The sequence below is a fragment of the Athene cunicularia genome (assembly GCF_003259725.1).
Source record: "Athene cunicularia isolate RWA chromosome 18 unlocalized genomic scaffold, athCun1 chr18_part1, whole genome shotgun sequence".
In the NCBI taxonomy this organism is placed as follows: domain Eukaryota; kingdom Metazoa; phylum Chordata; class Aves; order Strigiformes; family Strigidae; genus Athene; species Athene cunicularia.
This window is the reverse complement of record NW_020799123.1, coordinates 3999321-4016822: the sequence shown is the minus strand read 5'-3', so window position 1 is coordinate 4016822 and position 17502 is coordinate 3999321. Positions and strand designations below refer to the sequence as shown.

Genomic DNA, 17502 nt, shown 5'->3' with positions numbered 1-17502 from the left:
GGCAGACTTACCCAACTACACAAGGGAAGCGAGCCGATTTTAAGGAGCACAACTCGCCATCTGAGAGGCAGATGTGTTTGAAGATGCACATTAAACACGAGTGTTGTTCCGCCTCTCCCCCCACTCCACCCAACCAACTCTCTCCGAAGCGGCCGGCTACACACACCAGAGCTAACGCAGGGCACCGGTGAAGCGGTGCCTCCGCACACCCAGCCTGCCGGGGGCTTAACGCCGGAGTTACGGCCACCACAGCCCCTACAACGACCGGACCCCCCGGGGCAGCCTGTCAGCCGCAGCGGGGGCGACCACGCAGCGAGGGACACCGCGCCCTGCCCGCCCGCCGCCGGGGGACGGGACAGGCCGAGCGGCCCCGGGCAGTCCCAGAGCTATCTGCTTTGTGCACTCATAAATAATCACATTGCATCTTTACAGGATTTTTGTCTCCTCAGGCAGCCAAGAGACTTGATATATGAAGTAACATTTTTTGTTTATTTTAACCTTATTTTAAGCCTCCCTCTTTCCAGCTACAGGCTCAGGCTTTATTTACTCCATGGGGGAACACTGCAGGCATTACCAGAAGCGAGGAGTGCTGCTCTCGTCTCTCCTCCTCACCTTGTCTTTATCCTGGCTGGCAGGAGGAGTAGAGAACCTGACCTTGAGGACATAGATGTGTATTAATGCTCCCTCCAGTCTGACTGCGTATCACATACGAACAGAAACAAACTAATGACCTGGTGCTTGAGGAGGCCAAGATTATAATTTGGAAGAAACTTAAAGCAGTACAGCAATGTGCATGGAAAAGAACTCTTCATCCTGCACCTAGCCACTAATCAAACACAGCCAGACTCCTGGAGTGCAGATGTCTGATTCAGGTTTAAACTCCTGTAGCTGTAGGCTGCTATATACATTTTCTAAAGCTGTGGAGATGCTGTGGAGATGCAGCGGAGGGAGCCATCCCACAGGAATTCCCTCCATTGCACTTGGCTTTGCCCTTTAGTCTGAACTAGGAGAGGACTTGTTCTTGACTGCACTTTTAAGTAGCGATGCATTGATTGGTCCAGGTCCTGGCATAACGGTGGCATTTTACTGACTTTGGCTTGAATTTTCCCTACTTGCCTACAGAGGCTGGGAACATCTCTGCTGATCCAGAAGGAACATTACGGATATGTAACTTGATTGTATCTCACAATAGTGAAGACACCCCAAAGAAACTGGGATGAAACCACACCATCACCTCAATTGATTGCTACTACTCAGGAGAACAAGTCACACAACCCCTTCACCAATGGAAGACTTGACGTGGATTAGTCTTCCATATTTCAGTTAACAATATTGAAGACATGTTGCATCAAAAGCATTACGTGATGCTTTTAGGATGACTTCACATTCCTGATGTCTAGCTTAGGTATATTGTTCTTCGAATTATTCTAAAGAAAGATAAAGACAACCTTCCCCAGTTAAAGAAAGCATAATAGGATTTCTTTTCCAGAAACATTTATTTATTTTTTAAATAGTGTTCTTTCCTTATAAAGCAGCTCTTCAAGTCATGTTCCTTTTACCACAGTGTCTTTGGCATTTTCCTCCTAGAACTTTCTTGTAGAGTGGTATAAAATGTAATTTTTTTTTTTTTTTACAGAAAAATAAGTATTTAAACCACAAATTAATTCCCCAAAGTATTAAATAACATACCAAAACTTTATCAAATCTATTACATACATTAATGGGACAAAACCTTGTTGTGTATGTGCATAATAATTATATATACATTTTTAGCTTAGTTAAGTTAGTGCTTCAAAGTTATCAAGGAAGCTTTACAAAAAAATCCAAATGCACAACTGCAGTACTACTAGAATTTGTCACACTATTTGTAGAATTTAACAATGTATACAATACATTGCATGTAAAAACCTCTGCCTGAATATGCAAACTGATGACTCATCTTTATGTTTTTGAATAGTTTGCAAAAAAGACAGGATTTTATACAATTACACAATAGGTCACTTTCCAGATTTTGTGGAATTAAGAACTGAATATAATGATAATTATCCCCTATATGAAAACACATCTACTAGTAAAAACAATGGCACCATGCACATTGGAAATTAAAATGCAGTATGAAAATCCAACAGCAAAATGTCACATCGTTTCAGTTGCACTGAACATGTCATTCATTCCAAAGCAGCATTACTGTAGTGAGCAAGCTCTAAAATAAGACTTATTTTTCTTATTTTTGTCTATGTAGTGTGATACATACATAGACTGTGCTCAACCATTAAACAAGGAGTCCTTGTGTTCAACACTTGACATGAGGGATTCCATCCAGGTTCCTTTTCCCACAGAGAGTTTAAGAAATTTTACAGCTGTTTCTTGTACAGTTTTTTGGTGGGCTCTGTGGTGGACGGATAATTTTAGCTTTCTTTAAGCTGTTCCTTTTACTGATGTTGCTGGATGTGAGGGAGTATGAACGTCCATGCATCATCCTGGCATTAAGGCCATTTGCCATGGAGAAAGATTTGAGATGGCTTCTTAAGGCAACAGGGAGAGGGAGCTTGTCAACAAGATGCACAGGGGTACAGGAAACTATGGCACGGCAACAAAGGTCTTGCAGACTCAGTACTTGAAAACAGACATAAAACTTGCATTATAATAGCATGCTTTTTGTCAGCCACATGGTAGTAGCATACCCAGCACTCTGTACTTTCAGGATGAATCCTCATTTCTCCTCCCACATCCTTTCCCACATTACCCAAAATATCTGCTGCTTCAGTTTCCTATCTATGTCTTAATACTTAGATGACTGAGCATGTAAGTTCTAGGAAAGATATGTTATTCCCTGCAAAAGCAGAACAGGTTATGCCTGCAGATCTGTATTTTCTGTTTAGAAAGCAAATTGTACAGCATTCCTGATTCTTTTTTTTTTTTGGATGCTTTTGCATCAGGGTTAAAGTTTCTGAAAATTATTTTATACTATTGAATCGTAAACCTTAGCTAGGACTAAATATACACATTTTCAGTGTAGATTGCTTACCCTTGTTCGGCCTCCAGAGCCTGTCCATTCCATGTCTCATCAATACTATTCTTGCTAGCTCAGTAAAGGACTCTGTAATATTGAAATTACAAAGTGGACTGACTTCAAAAAAAGTCATGCCCAGCCTCTCAGCATAGGCTTGTGCTTGTTCAGTAGACACTTGGCGCTTGAAGGCTAAGTGAAGGCGATTTCCAACCAGGATTTTTGGTACACCAGGAGCATGCTGAGCAAAGACAAGCAATAAAAAAATAATAGTTTGGCTTCCATTTTGCCCTTCCCTCAATTAAAACAAAGAAAAGCTTTTTCAAGATTTAAAGACTAAGTGGCAGGTTGGAACACATGATCTCTAGAGGTGCCTTCCAGCTTAAATTATTCCATGATTCTCTGATCTAAAAACATCCCTTCCTCAGAGAAGACAGGCTTGCACAGATGATGTGGCAAATCTATAGCAAGAATAGGACTACAATATGAAATCTTTGCCCTCCATATGCTTTCCATCAACACCTTTACAGAATTCAGACACTTTAGCTGATACGTTTCCAACTTTCTAGAATTATAAACATAAAAAGAAAATTGTAAACTTGGCATCTTGGAAAGCTCTGTAGTAAGCACTGCCTGCAAATGCCAGTAAAAACAGTAGAAAATATCATAAGCAGTTGGTCTTAGTCATCTGTTACAGACTAGTGACTCTCTGGGATTGTACCTTACCTCATCTATTTCTTTTATCCATCGATTGATTCCATCAAATGACCAACGATTTGTAATATCATACACAAGTATTACTCCCTGTATTAAAAAATAAATTTAAAATGGTAAGTTTAACAGAGACATTACACAGAGAATACTGTCTGTAAATTCTCCAGCTCTGAAATAATCTTGTAATATTCTGAGCAACCTCTCAATGGAGGCAGAACCTCAGCATCCTGTGAAACCAAGCCCCATTTCTCTGTGTAGATTACAAATCAGCTAAGGGACAGAAACCCTGACTTAGTTTTAAGGCATAACGTGTTGGTAAATATTTCTTTTTATAGTGGACAAGTTTGGTTGATCATACACACATCACAGCATGTATTTTTGGTCACATTCAGTAACTTGAAGACTCAATGCTCTGTGCAATTCTGGCACATAACAGAAGCAACGCGTCAGAACCAATACATGTCATGAATTATAGCAATACTTCAGAGTCTGAAGATATAGTGACTTTTAATGTGTATTTTAAAAAAGTGATCTCCTTTTAAGCCATTGCATTTCATCACTTCTTAGACTGTGTTTGTATTTTTCACAACATTCTTGACAGTTTTATGCTATCAATTTTTCTTACTTGGCACACAGTTTTAAAAAGTAGTATTAGCATTACTTTTACATGATCAAAGTAAGCTAACATGCTAAGTTATTCAGTAATGAAGTCATAAGAATATGTATCACTATTTTACCCTGATTCATCATCAATCTCATAGATTTCTCCTCCCAAAAGAAAATCCTGCTCCTAGTTATTTCCCACGTTTCATGTTATTTGCAGCCTGCTATTACCGAATCTGGATGCCATTTACAAGCAAGCTATAAAAGCCATCATGACCGTTTGCTAATTCTGCTTTCATTCATCCAACCACCATTATTCATCAGTGAGAAAGTTTTACATTGCTTACCTGAGCACCTCTTGAGTAAGACCGAAATATGGTGCAGAATCTCCCCTGCCCTGATGTATCCCTAAACAAAATAAATCATATATATTTTTTAAAAAGATGTAGGTGGCCTCCAAAATGAAGAGTTCAACTAGATTAACTCATCTGTACTGATCAGTATCAGCTCTACTGCCATTAGTCATGCAGTAGCAGTCACTAATGCATGAGAGCTGTTCTCGTTCTCAGCAGTTTTCCCCCCCCCCACTGGCACTCTGCCCTTTCCTCTACATTTCTCAGATTTCCCAGGATAAGAGGACAAGAACTTCAAACTTTACTCTTGTGATTGCCCTTGGAAAACAAATGCTATTACTCAAGTGTATGTATGTCGCTAGACTTTGCATTTAGTTCAGCTTGAAGAGAGATTCTGTTTTCACAGCAAAAGTGGAAGGAAACAATAGCTATCACCAAGGAAACTAATGGAAAAAACAGTAAATTCTTGATTACAGCAGCAATAGTTCATCATGAGTCTAGTATAATAAAGTCATCCCTACAGGAGTCACAGAGAGCACAGATTTTTCAGAAAAGCATGAACAAAAAATAAAATAAAATAAATTTTAAAAATCACTGCATAAAGTGTGTGGAACGTAAATCAAATTTATAGTGAAGAACATGATAAGAAGCAAAATTCGATAAAGACCTTGAGGTAGATTACAGATTTTTCACACGTAAGGCACATATTTCCGTGCATGGTCAACTGCAGAAACATTTCCAATCTGTTATTTTAAGGAGTCCAAAGAACATCCTTGCCCTTCACAAGAAGAATGAAAACATCTCCTTCCTGGCTAATTCTCAGATAAGCTTTATGTGGTATCTTTGCTAAGCTATATAAAGTGGAAGACAGAAGAAGAAAAAGAAACTAGGTGAACAAAATATCAAGTAATGAAGATACCATATGGCAGAGTACTATTATCCATCATTGCATTTCACATTTGAAAATCATAAAGGCAAAAACAACCAGTGAAGAATAAATTAAACATGTTTGCTTTGACACACAGGCATTTAACTTCAGTAATTAAAAATGTCTCAAAAAGTAAACACCAAAATCAATATTAAAGATGGAAATGGCAAACAACTCTCTTTTTCTAGGAGGGAAAAGGGTATAACAACTCATTTTACCTCCAATCCTCTATCTGAACACTGCTTGTTCCTAGAACCTGTTTATCTGATTTATGTACATTATGGTTCCTGAGAAATCACAGTCCATCTCTTTCTTGTCCTGCACTGACCTTACTTCTCCCTCTTTCATGCCATGAGTCTAGGGAAAGAGGAAAACAGTGTATTTAAGAGGCAGCAATGTTGCTGCATTTTTCAAGTCGTATCACTTGCTGAGTATTTCTAAATGAACCAGAAGATGGCCATCTTCAAACAACCTTAACACAAAAGCTCCCTGACAGACCAAATATTTGACCCTACAGGAAAAATACTTGCTATAAAATGATTTTATTTGTTCTCAACATGTTTTTGTAAAGATCAAATCACATTAGATTGTATATAAATTAAATTATATGAGCAATAATGCTGCACTTTTAAAAATAATAATACTGTGGTTATTCAGTCAACCATTACTACTAATAAACTGAGCAAAAGGATGTTACTATAAAATCACTGTATGCTTTCTAAGGTACTTTCATGGTTCTCATTACCAGTATATTTTATAATCTTTGAAGGCACTTTGAATCTGTCTTAAAGACACCTGTAATCTTTTATGCCTTTCTTCTGCATTTATTATACATCTGTCAGAGAAACTGTAGGGTCCCTCATTTTACATGGAATAGCTGCAAAATGGAGGTGAAGAGAAAGCGTGACTTACTCAAAAAGCTATCTGCCTGGCTCACTCTTCCTCAGTTCACTAAATATTTCTAAAGCATAAGGAAGAACTCCTGCCCTGAAGAATTGCATTTTTGTGTCTCTGAAATATAAATTATGAAGCAAGGTGGAGCACACACTTACCAGAGCTGTAGCTTGATTCGTCGGCCATCCAGAAGAATTGTTGTCGTCTTATAATCTATACCTGTGGGGAAGAGAGTCATGCAAGTCTTAGAGCAGCTTGCAGGTATACAATATACACAGTTACAGATTTCAAAGCAGCTGACTTTAAAAAAAGGTATTTGTCATTAGTACTCAATGAAGTGCATATGGATAAGAATAACTGGTTCCCATGAAGACCCTTCATATTATTTAAGATTGGTCTGTTTGAGGCAGATGTTTCAGGCTCCCTTCAGGCTGATAAATGCTCTGTTTTATTCATTATCATGACAATATATATGCTTTATAGAGAGAGAAAGTGTTTTATCTCTTCAACAAAAAGAGGTAGAACTAGGGTTTTGCCTGTTCTCTCATATGTTGTAGACTAAATGCTGTTCTCTTCATCTATTGACTAGATTTACTATTATTTTTTCCTTTCTGATAATCTCTGACTTATAGACAGTTCCTAGTTACACATGTCCCTCTTATATAAAAGCAGTGGATGGTGCAAGAAGTGGCTTCTCTTTTGTCTTCCAGCCTTTCCCATTCCTACTGATAACAGCCTTCTTGGCCCAAAGATCTGTGCAGCTAGTGTCCAGCAGAACGCAGGCAAGTTCCATTTATTCCTTCCCATAACATGCCCAGACCTTGTGGTTGAACTAAGAAGTACTGCAGTGTTTAAGGGAAGTATGTATTGTAAGTATACATACTTATACATGTATACACATGCACACATATAACTTAGCTCACACCTTTATTGCCTGTTTTGTAGTCTTTGCAAACAACCTTCAGTGCAACATAATATTACCTTTTTACTGCTAACCCAACATGCCCCAGGAAGCAATTAAACTATGTAAAATAAGCTCAAATCTAGAATTACTGCTTTCTTGGGCAAAACGGGTGTGAGATTAAGAAAAACTAGTTGTGGAGCTGCAACTGATCCCTGAAAATATCTACCACCATGCTAGGGTCATTCACTTAGGAACACTGTGCCTCAGTACTGCATCAACAAATTGCACTCATTATAAACATTAAAGAGAAGCTTTTACTTTATTAAATGTTATTTTTAAAGTGTGCATTCAGTATTCACACTGTGCAGCCAAGCAACACAGTTTCACTGGTAAATGCATTTTTCTCATGTTTTCTTTGCTGTGTCATAGATAACTTCTTGAATTGAACACTTAACTCAGAGAGTCCTTATAATGAAGTTTGAAAAGTATGGAAACTAGCCCTGAAAAAATGTACTGAAATGTAATGACACTTGTACCTTGAAAAAGACAGACATGATTTGATTTCTGAGCATAAACAAGAGGGTAAGAAAAAAAACAGTGACATGGAAAAACAAATGCATGCAGAAGAGTGCCCTAATTACTAAAGATTTCAGCACATCTTTACTGGAAGAATAGGGATTACACTTACAGTTAAACCAGCTTTAAATTTTCTACGGTGAAAAAGATTTAAACCCAACAATTTTTGAAGGATAGTTGCTCTGAGGTACTATTAACTAAAAATATTTTAATCTATGAATTAATTTGACTTGTTACATGGTTTATATAATTTCTAGCAGCAGTAGCAACTGCTGAACATCTGCCCAATTTGAAAGCCAAGAGCAACAGAGGAGTAAGCCACCTTGCCATAGCCCTACAGAGATGGGTATTTGCAGTTCTGAGATTTCTTAAGAATGAGAAGCCAAGAGGAATTGCCTTTTACCAGGATCCTGGTAAGGAAGATGCTAGCAATGACCAGAGAGGTGATAGAAAGCAAGCTTAGGAAGCAGTCTTACTGTGATATGAAGGCCAGGTAAGTAAGAAGATCAGGAAGACAGAGGCTCTGTGCTGCTAAGTCACACCTTATTAGGAAATGTATTTCAAAGATGCTACTTCATTTCTATTGCCTTCAGGATAGTTCACGAGTCAAATCAACATACAGCTTTGCTACTCCCACTTTTACAAACAGATGAATACATTCTATTGTCAAGTAGGAGTATATTGGGGAAAAAAAAAAAAAAAGATCTCCACACAGCTCTTTCTAGCCTGGCAGCAAAGAGAGGGAGTTAAATTCTTCTGATCTTTCCAACTTAGACACTGGTCCAAGACAAAGTCCTGCCATGTCAACTTCACAGTTCCCAGATAAGCACCAAGCTGAAAGGCCAAGGACAGCAATAACAGGCATTTCAAGCTTTTAGCTCACTGTAGAAGTGTCAATGGAAGCATCTTCTGCCTTTAATTGTGTATTTGGAAGGACACACACAACCACACACCACACCCCCCACCCCACCCCCAGTTTATTACCGTTAGTTTTGGGAAACTTATTTTCATTTATTGGCCAATGTGTCCCAGTTCTCCAGCCACATTAGGAAATAGTCAAATCCACAAACCATAAGTTAAAGAATAATAGTTAACACCCCACCCCCAACCCCCAAACCTATAGACAAAGCCTTGGGACACTAAAAAGACATTGAAACTGGGCACTGAAAGAACAAGTTTCATCATTTCAGAAATTCTTGAAAACATAAAATACATAGAACAAACCCTGCGTAACACTATATAACTCATTCCAACATCCTGTGCTACCGCTGATATTTCCCGCGGGGTGAAATACCTCCACTAGTTTATCTAAAGTTAATGAAGAGGCACAGACCATGTTTAGCAAACACTGACACATCCCACACAGTGAACAGATCCATCATTCTGTTTAAAGACATACCAAGCATAGAAAATTAGTATTGCATAGCTAGAGGATACACAGCTGAATAAACCTGGCACTGTGCTTTGCACCACAGACCATAAACTACTGCAAGTCGCTCATGTTTAGCCACACATAAAAAAAGTGATATCTTACATTACATGTCATGCACAAGGCAAGTCTGAAAAATAGTACTACTATCAGCTGCTGTTTATGACAGCATCTTACTGGTTTCTCAAAAGATTTTTGAGGAAGAGATGAATTCAGAAGCTTCCTTATTCTTCAGCTGTTATACAGCTAGAAGCAGCTGATAATATAACCTGAACACCTCTGCAATTAGCATTTGCCATTGATAAGAATCAAAACAAAAAGCCTTTTGCCATGAAACATCATGAACAGCATGAAACCGTAACAATGAGACCAACAGATGTGGATTGTGCTGTTTTAGAAATCAAATGTCCTTCCAGAACATTATTCACTCATTTAGTAAGACAGAATAGCTTTGTTTGGATATGCAACTAAAATGTATCTCTATACAAGAAAGGGAAGAAAAAGGCTGCTAAATCAAAAAAAAAAAACAAAAACAAAAAACCCACAACAAAAAAAACCCCCAAAACTTTCAAGGAAACTATAAAGCATCCCAGTGCTCCCATAGATATTTTTTAATAAAAATTATTTACCTGAAGCCACAAATTGAAATTAAAGAACCTGAAATAAGTTACTGTCCTCTCTGAAGGGTTTGGATTGCTTAAATCTAATTGATTTGTAATAGATTTTGTTCTTCTCAAACACAAAATGAACAGATGGAAAATGGAAAGAAGCATTCTTGAACTCAGGAACGTAGTAATCATTCAGCTGTTTGGTAACAACTGCAGTAACTAGGAAGCCATCCTCTCTGCATCGATGCTTCACAGCCATTACCACACTATCACTTACGCTCCACTGACCACCCTGCATTCATGTCAACACTCATTATTTTAAGGTATCCTGTGAACTTCTGCTTCTCTTGAAGTTTAAAGTAGCATATCAAAGTTTCTGGGTTTTGTGATGGGTCTCTTTAGAGCAGAATGCTTCAGTCATTTAAATTGCTCATTTTGTGTTCCACCAAAGGAATATTATTTACACCAAAAATCTTTTCTCTTCAGTTTAATATTTGAGATTCAATGATCTGCAGTGTGACTACCAGCCAGTTGTTTAGCTTTGTAGCAGTGAAAAACACACTGACTCACTTGAACAACATTTGAAGCAATGGACTACTGATCAACCATTGATAATATGACAGAGTGAAATTCAGATTTGTCCCCTGAAATTTTTATAGGAATTGGATGTTAGCCTAATATTTTAATGGTTTGGAGCTTGTTCTGCTTTTGCTTTGGAGCTGTGTTTCAACTTCAGTAAGTTATAGGAGAGGAGATAAAGAAAAACAGGGGGAAAAGAACTACAAATTTTAAAACTAGATTCTTCAGAGCTGTGCTTTACCAATCCAGCACTGAAAGATTTTCTTCAGTGGCACATTTGTCTTAGAAATGCTCCTAAAACCAACCCTTTTCATACCTGAGAAAGTGTACCTGAGAATATGTGACTCTTCATCTCTGAACCTGATGCTCCGTTACATTTTAGCTCATAAATAATACTACAAGAACCAGTTTCATTGTTCTGACTTACTCCTCTTGATGTGTCCTTTCTTTAAAGTTCAAGGCATGTTGTTCCTTGTAGATCACTGATGTCAAATTAACAGCTTTCAAATTTAATTAAAACAGAATATAACTACTTCAAAATAATAATTAATACTACTAATAAAAAATTCCAACTCCATGCCTCCATGGCCTGACTGCCTTCCCCAGAGATTTCAGTGGTAAATGCCTTCTCCAGCAATCATTCACTCCCTTAGTTTGTCCAAATTAACCATTCAATAACAGTTATCTCAGACACACACTAATGTCTCCTTCCCACTGTCTGTTTCTGTGTCAATAATGGTGTCTACAAACAAATATATAGATATATTCAGTGGCATTCCAGGCCTGTATTTAACAAAGTCCACTGAAAACATCCTTCAGGTTCAAAGACTGTTGACTGCACTTCAAAAACACAGTTTCAGGTTTCAGAGTGCTTAAAACCATTTTCTCACAGGCATAATGAGAATTCAGTGGTCCCATCACTTCTCACTTTAAGATTCCTCAGCTATCTAGCTCTTCATATACACATTAAAATTAAGGTCTAACATTTCTCTTAAGAACATTTTTGTTTCAAGTATATTTGACAAGTGACACAACTTCCATTCATTTACTGTTCACAACAAATGGACCCACAGCATGTTCTTGATTCAAAATCCAACTAAGTTTTTAAAACTAAATCCCCTGTTTTCAACATCATGGTACAAAGATACAAACTCTTTGCAGTAAAACTGGACTATATCTTTTGATAAGTAAGCATGAAGGTCAGGCTATGTGACATTCATATTTGCCTTCTGCTTACCATGTCAGAATAATCATCACTTTCCAAATTCCAGTCTTCTCCATCAAACTTAAATTACTGCAATAAAAGCCATCTGCTTGAAAAACACAGATTGCGTGTTCAGATTGAAATAGATGCCAAAATTTTAGATCTAGACTGTATTCTTCACCTCATTAGTTCAACCATAAACCACAATTACAAAGTCTCACAGATAATTCACTCATTTCAATGATGTGACAATTTTCCCATTTTTAAAAAGAAGCTATTTGTATCAGAAAGTTCAGCTTTACATTTAGCTTTGCTTACAGCCACAGACAGATGCCAATATCATAATCTATCCTTCAGTACACCTGTTTTCCTTTAAATGTTTAAATGAATTAAGTTTACAAGAAATCTACACTTAAAAAAAAAAAAAAAAAAAAAAAAAAAAAAAAAAAAAAAAAAAGTGCTCTTTAACCATTACACAGAAGCTTTTCACAGTTACAAAATTTTTACGGCACCAGGATAAAATCTGAATATCTCAGAGCACTTCTAGTAGGCTCTAGTCCAGACAGCTGTCCTTTGAACCAAAGCAAATAGTATGGGTGTAAGAAGTTTGACACAACTTTATGGGATACATCCAATACTAATCTGAAAACAAAATTAACAACTGAGACTCCAAAACCTATATAAGCCCCCCAGAATGAGTCAGGCTGCTAATGCACAGAAGCAATAACTGAGTGAGTTTGTCATCCTCTTACTACCAGCATTAGTAAGTAAACAAGCCAGTACTTTGCATATTAAATTCATAGCCTCCCCAAAAAGAACATGCAAACAACTTGTTAAGTACATGGGGTTTTTTTAATCATGCCTTAGCTTGCAGTATTTCTGCTAAGATGGCTACATAGAAACTAAACATTCAAGGCAGACAACTGTTTGGAAAGAAAACTATTTGACATCAGCTAATAATGAACTTTTAACCAAAAACGAGTGCATGATCCATTTCCATTCACATTAAGAGGAAAAGAAGTAAAGATCCTGAGATTATAGTTCATTCTCCTCTGTCTTACCATTTACTTGTCAACAATAAAATAGCCTCTTTACAGACCAAACCCTTAGAAATTTATTTTACAAGAAGAAAGAGAACTGCTCCCATTCCCCAGGTCAGGAAGAAGCAGGAACTGTGCACTGCCGTTCATCATTTCCTTTTTTCCACTCCAAAAGAAAAGGATATCAGAGGCATACAGTAAGCTTGTCAACTCAGATGTTTACTACAAGTTGCAGCTAGCATCCTCAGATGAAAGCTGATTTTATATATATATATATAACACATTAGTGTTTATAAATAGTAGCACTGCAGGAAAAGGAATAGCATTGCTGACAAAAACAAGTTCTTCCTTTATTTCAGCACATTTTACAAATAAATTTGAAATAAATTGGGAAGAGATTAATATATGAATGTCAGCAACCTTGCAAGCGAGGCGGGCTTTTTCTTGACCCTTCTTTCCACGGGGAAAGCATCAAGTGAAACAAGGAGCCCAGGGTGATCAGTGATGGCAGGACACCTCTGGTGCCTGGCACATCTATATTGTGTCTAAATCCAACTGCTCATGCACAGCACTGCAACTCACACCTGTCCAGAAAATTCACAGTGAAAGACAAGGTCTCCAAAACTACTGACAGGTCTGGAGGTGTACTAGGATAGGACTGTTATTGACTGGTAGCAATTATTACCCAAAAGTAGGGTTTTTTTATAGTTAAAGCCAATAACATCAGATTATGATTTACGAGTGAACGTGGATCACTCAGTTCCCTACACTGGGAAAGGAACACACTCTTGGCAGAAGACAACAAACATTAGCTTTACGATTTCCCTCTTTGTCTCTCCAAATTCTTTTCAACAGAATTCAACATAAAGAAAAAGTAATATCAAGAAGTTCTCAGTTTATAATCATTGTTATAAAACAGCAACAGTATTTTAAAACAGCTCTTTTCTATTTGAGATTCGCATTTTATAAAAAGAACTGCCCTCAATTTTGAGTCCATTTAATATCCAAGTAAAGATAATCATAGCCTAGCACCAGTGAATTTGATTTAGCAATTAACCTCTATAAGTACAGGGGAAAAAAAAAAAATCTTTTATGATGCCATGTTCTCACTGCTGCTTTTCATCAGTTCCTTTAAGTAAGAGCTGGATTGCAAGAAGAGTTTCTTTGCATACCACAGGCATGTTGTTAACATGCATCCAATCTTCCCCAAAAAATGGGTTAGATTATTTTCAAAGAGCATCATCTCTCAAGGGCAGCCTCTCAGTCACAATCCCACCTCTACACTGCAATTAAAGTTTCAAACATGATTCTTCATTTCACCTTCTTTGAGATACATGTGTATCCCAAGCAATAGCTATGATGTGGTGCTCTGCATATCAATAGCAAGTACAATGAAGGGAAGCGTGGCCAGGCTAAGACAACTGCCTCCCAAAAAGCAGAATAAATTTTATAGAACAGTTGATCGTTCAATATTTTCAGTGCTCGTGGACATCTTCCTGGTATAATAATTCTTTATCATAAAGCTTAACAGTGGGTGTCAAATCATCCTGGTGTATGAGGAAAAGACCAGAAGGCAGGTTACGTATCTTTTAAAATTCTACAAAACGAGACAGAAATGGGACACAGCCATGCAGAACTTGCCCTTACTTGTATCTTAAACACTAGGTTTGAAATGTGGCCAGAATCTAGAAGGGAGAATAGCTTCAAACCTACTGTAAAAATATTAAAAACAGATGCAATATTTCACATTTTATAATATATTTCAAAAGAGAACAATGACCTTTTATGTCCTGACACTTCATTAGCAGTAAACTCGTTCAAAAATACTTGGCATGAGAAGAAACACAAGAACATCCAGCCACTATTATTCTGAGCTATAGGCCTAAAAGCTCACTGAGAACAGTTACAAACCTCTCCAGACCCTCCCTAGGCTTTAAATCAAGTAAATGATACTACAGAATTAAACCACCACTTTCAGTTAAGTATATAAATATATCATTACACTTCAAAAAAATCAGAATTGTTTCATAAGTATATTAGTGTATATTATGAAATTTCAAGTAATACTTATGATAAATGGCAAGGTACAACCAAGGTTTAGAAAAAACAACCCAGAAAGCCTACTCCAGGATGCCATCAATACTCCCAGAAGTCACAGCAGTATTTTTCACCAAGTGTAGTAAAAGAAACAAACAGGTATTTTTTTGCCCACAAAACACTGCTTGTTGAAAGAGGAAAAAAGATTACTTGAAAAATAATTCTTTGATCTGAATAAGTAATGAATTCTGTCATGATGATGAACTGAAGATCAAAGTGGGAATTCACAAGAAGTAGGTGTAAGTGCAATAATTTTACTTTAAAGATGCCAGAGAGCAAAATTCATAACGTTATTGAAAATTTACTGTGGCTTAAACGCTATCATCCAGAACACATACAGCCATCATTCCCAAAGCACAGACACTTGAAGAGAAAGAACCTTCAAACTAACTTCCAAACCAAGCAACAGAAGACCAACTGTTCTTCTTAAATTTTGAATTCCAAGTGAAACACATGCTGCAGTAAAATGAGCTTTATAGATAATGTTACCATTAACTCAAGGAATTCCCAAGTCATGAGGTATCTTCAGGATATATACTTCCATTAGAAAAATTAAGGAAATTAAGTCTGACTTGGATTATGCTTCCATTTTCTCCCCTTTCCTCTTCCCTAGCTATTCCAGTAGAAAAGTTGGCAAAGTTATAACTGTACTGCTTTTCCAAGACAAAAAAAATTAACACAAAATGCTAGCAAACAAGCTTTTTTAGGATTTAAAGGGGAAAGACAGACTATACATAACTGATACAAAGCCCTTGTTCTATTCATTATTCAGTTGGTTTCAGTTTTCCAAGAAATTAAAATAAACTGTTTTCAGGTGAAAGGATCAAAGGATCACTTCCCTTATGAGAACAGGCTGGGGGGGTTCAGCCTGGAGAAGGGAAGGCTTTGGAAAGACCTTAGAGCAGCTGCCCAGGATTTAAAAGGTCTACAGGAAAGGTGGGCAGGGACTCTTTGTCAGGGAGTGTAGTGATAGGACAAGGGGTTATGGCTTTAAACTGAAAGAGGGGAGATTTAGTTTACCTATCAGGAAGAAATTCTTCCCTGTGAGGGGGGTGAGGGTGGCACAGGCTGCCCAGAGAAGCTGTGGCTGCCCCCTCCCTGGAAGGGTTCAAGGCCAGGTTGGACGGGGCTTTGGGCAACCTGGACTAGTGGAAGGTGTCCTTGCCCACAGCAGGGGGGTTGCAACTAGATGAAGTTTAAGGTCCCTTCCAACCTAAACCATTCTAGGATTCTGTGATATTGCAGGTTGGAGTCATCGCAGAAGGTCATCCAGATCAACCTCCTGCTCAAAACAGAATCAGATACAAGGTCTGGAGACTGCATAACCTCTCTGGGCTACCTGTTGAACAGCTTGACTGGTGGAAATGGACATGGTACAAAAGTTTTTCCTCTTACCCATTCTGAACCTCTCTTGTTTCAACTTACACCAGTTGTCTCTTACCCTCCAACCATGTACAAAAGCCTCACCACGTTCTCTTGCTGATCTTCTCATGGGTACCAGGAGGCTGCTCTTATGTTACCCACTCAAAAGTCTCTTTGCCAGAGAGGTGACTCATTAGTATGCAGCCAAACTTCATTTAAGTTCTTAGAACTGCATACTCTTCTTTACTTAAAAATTATGTAATTACTTGTCATATAGTCTTCTGCATTGAACTAGCCTGTCTTGCAGATGTTGAAGGCAAATACAGCATAGATTGATAAGTGAGTCTGTCTATAAACCTATAGTTCTTGAACAGTACTGGATTAAATTCCTGTTTGGAGTCAAGACCTAGAATTTATATGGAGAAATTATTACACCATATGTATTATTGGACTCTAGAATCTTCTTGCTCCAAGACTAACATCATTCTAAAACGAACCATATTTCTTGTCTGAATGGAAAAAGAAGTTTAGAGGTTATGAACTTGTTTAAAATTCCATTTATCATGCTTCTATTTGACAAAGTATGTGTTCAAGTTAAACCACAATCTAATTCAGAAGTGGTTTGAAAAGTCAAGGTTGTGCTCTACACAAACTTCATTTAGCATATTTACCAAAGCAAACATACTGGAAGATTAGAAGAACAGAGTCCTGACGGACTGAGATTGTGCACTGTGTATAGGGATTGCTAAAACAATTAGAAAATATATGTATCCAGATCCATGTTAAAAATTTTGCACAAGACTCTGTATACTGACTCAGTCATTCCGTTGAATGCATTGGCTACACGAGCCTCTTTTCCTCTAGTCAAGAGAGAGTATTAAAAAGGCTGCCAGACCTGCTGGGTCTCTTCTGGGTTTTCCAGCTGGCAGTTTCATATTTCATGCACTTAAATATTCCATTTTAAGGCACTGCATAAAGTCAGCTTGCAAACAAAGTATAAGTGCACAGGAGATACTTAACACATCATTAGCCCTAAAATTTGAAAGGAATTAATTATTTTGATTCAAAATGTATGGAATAAAATACCTTTACCCCTCTTTTTCTTTATTTTAATTAAACTGTTTTTTAAAAACAGTTTCTGTTTCATGCAAACATCTATAAAAATGGGCAAATTAAATATACAGTCCTCAAATACTCTTAT

At 37.5% G+C, this 17502-nt stretch overlaps 1 protein-coding gene across 1 annotated transcript; it reads right to left on the bottom strand.

Annotated features, from left to right (window-relative positions):
• Positions 1-1490: 1490 nt before the first annotated feature.
• RAB40B (RAB40B, member RAS oncogene family) lies at positions 1491-6740 on the bottom strand. The gene is made up of 5 exons (XM_026861266.1): positions 6661-6740; positions 4675-4735; positions 3737-3814; positions 3029-3251; positions 1491-2616 (listed from the first exon to the last, which is right to left on the bottom strand). The coding sequence occupies exons 1-5, from the start codon at positions 6738-6740 to the stop codon at positions 2345-2347; spliced, it is 714 nt and encodes a 237-aa protein (XP_026717067.1). The 3' UTR covers positions 1491-2344.
• Positions 6741-17502: the final 10762 nt, after the last annotated feature.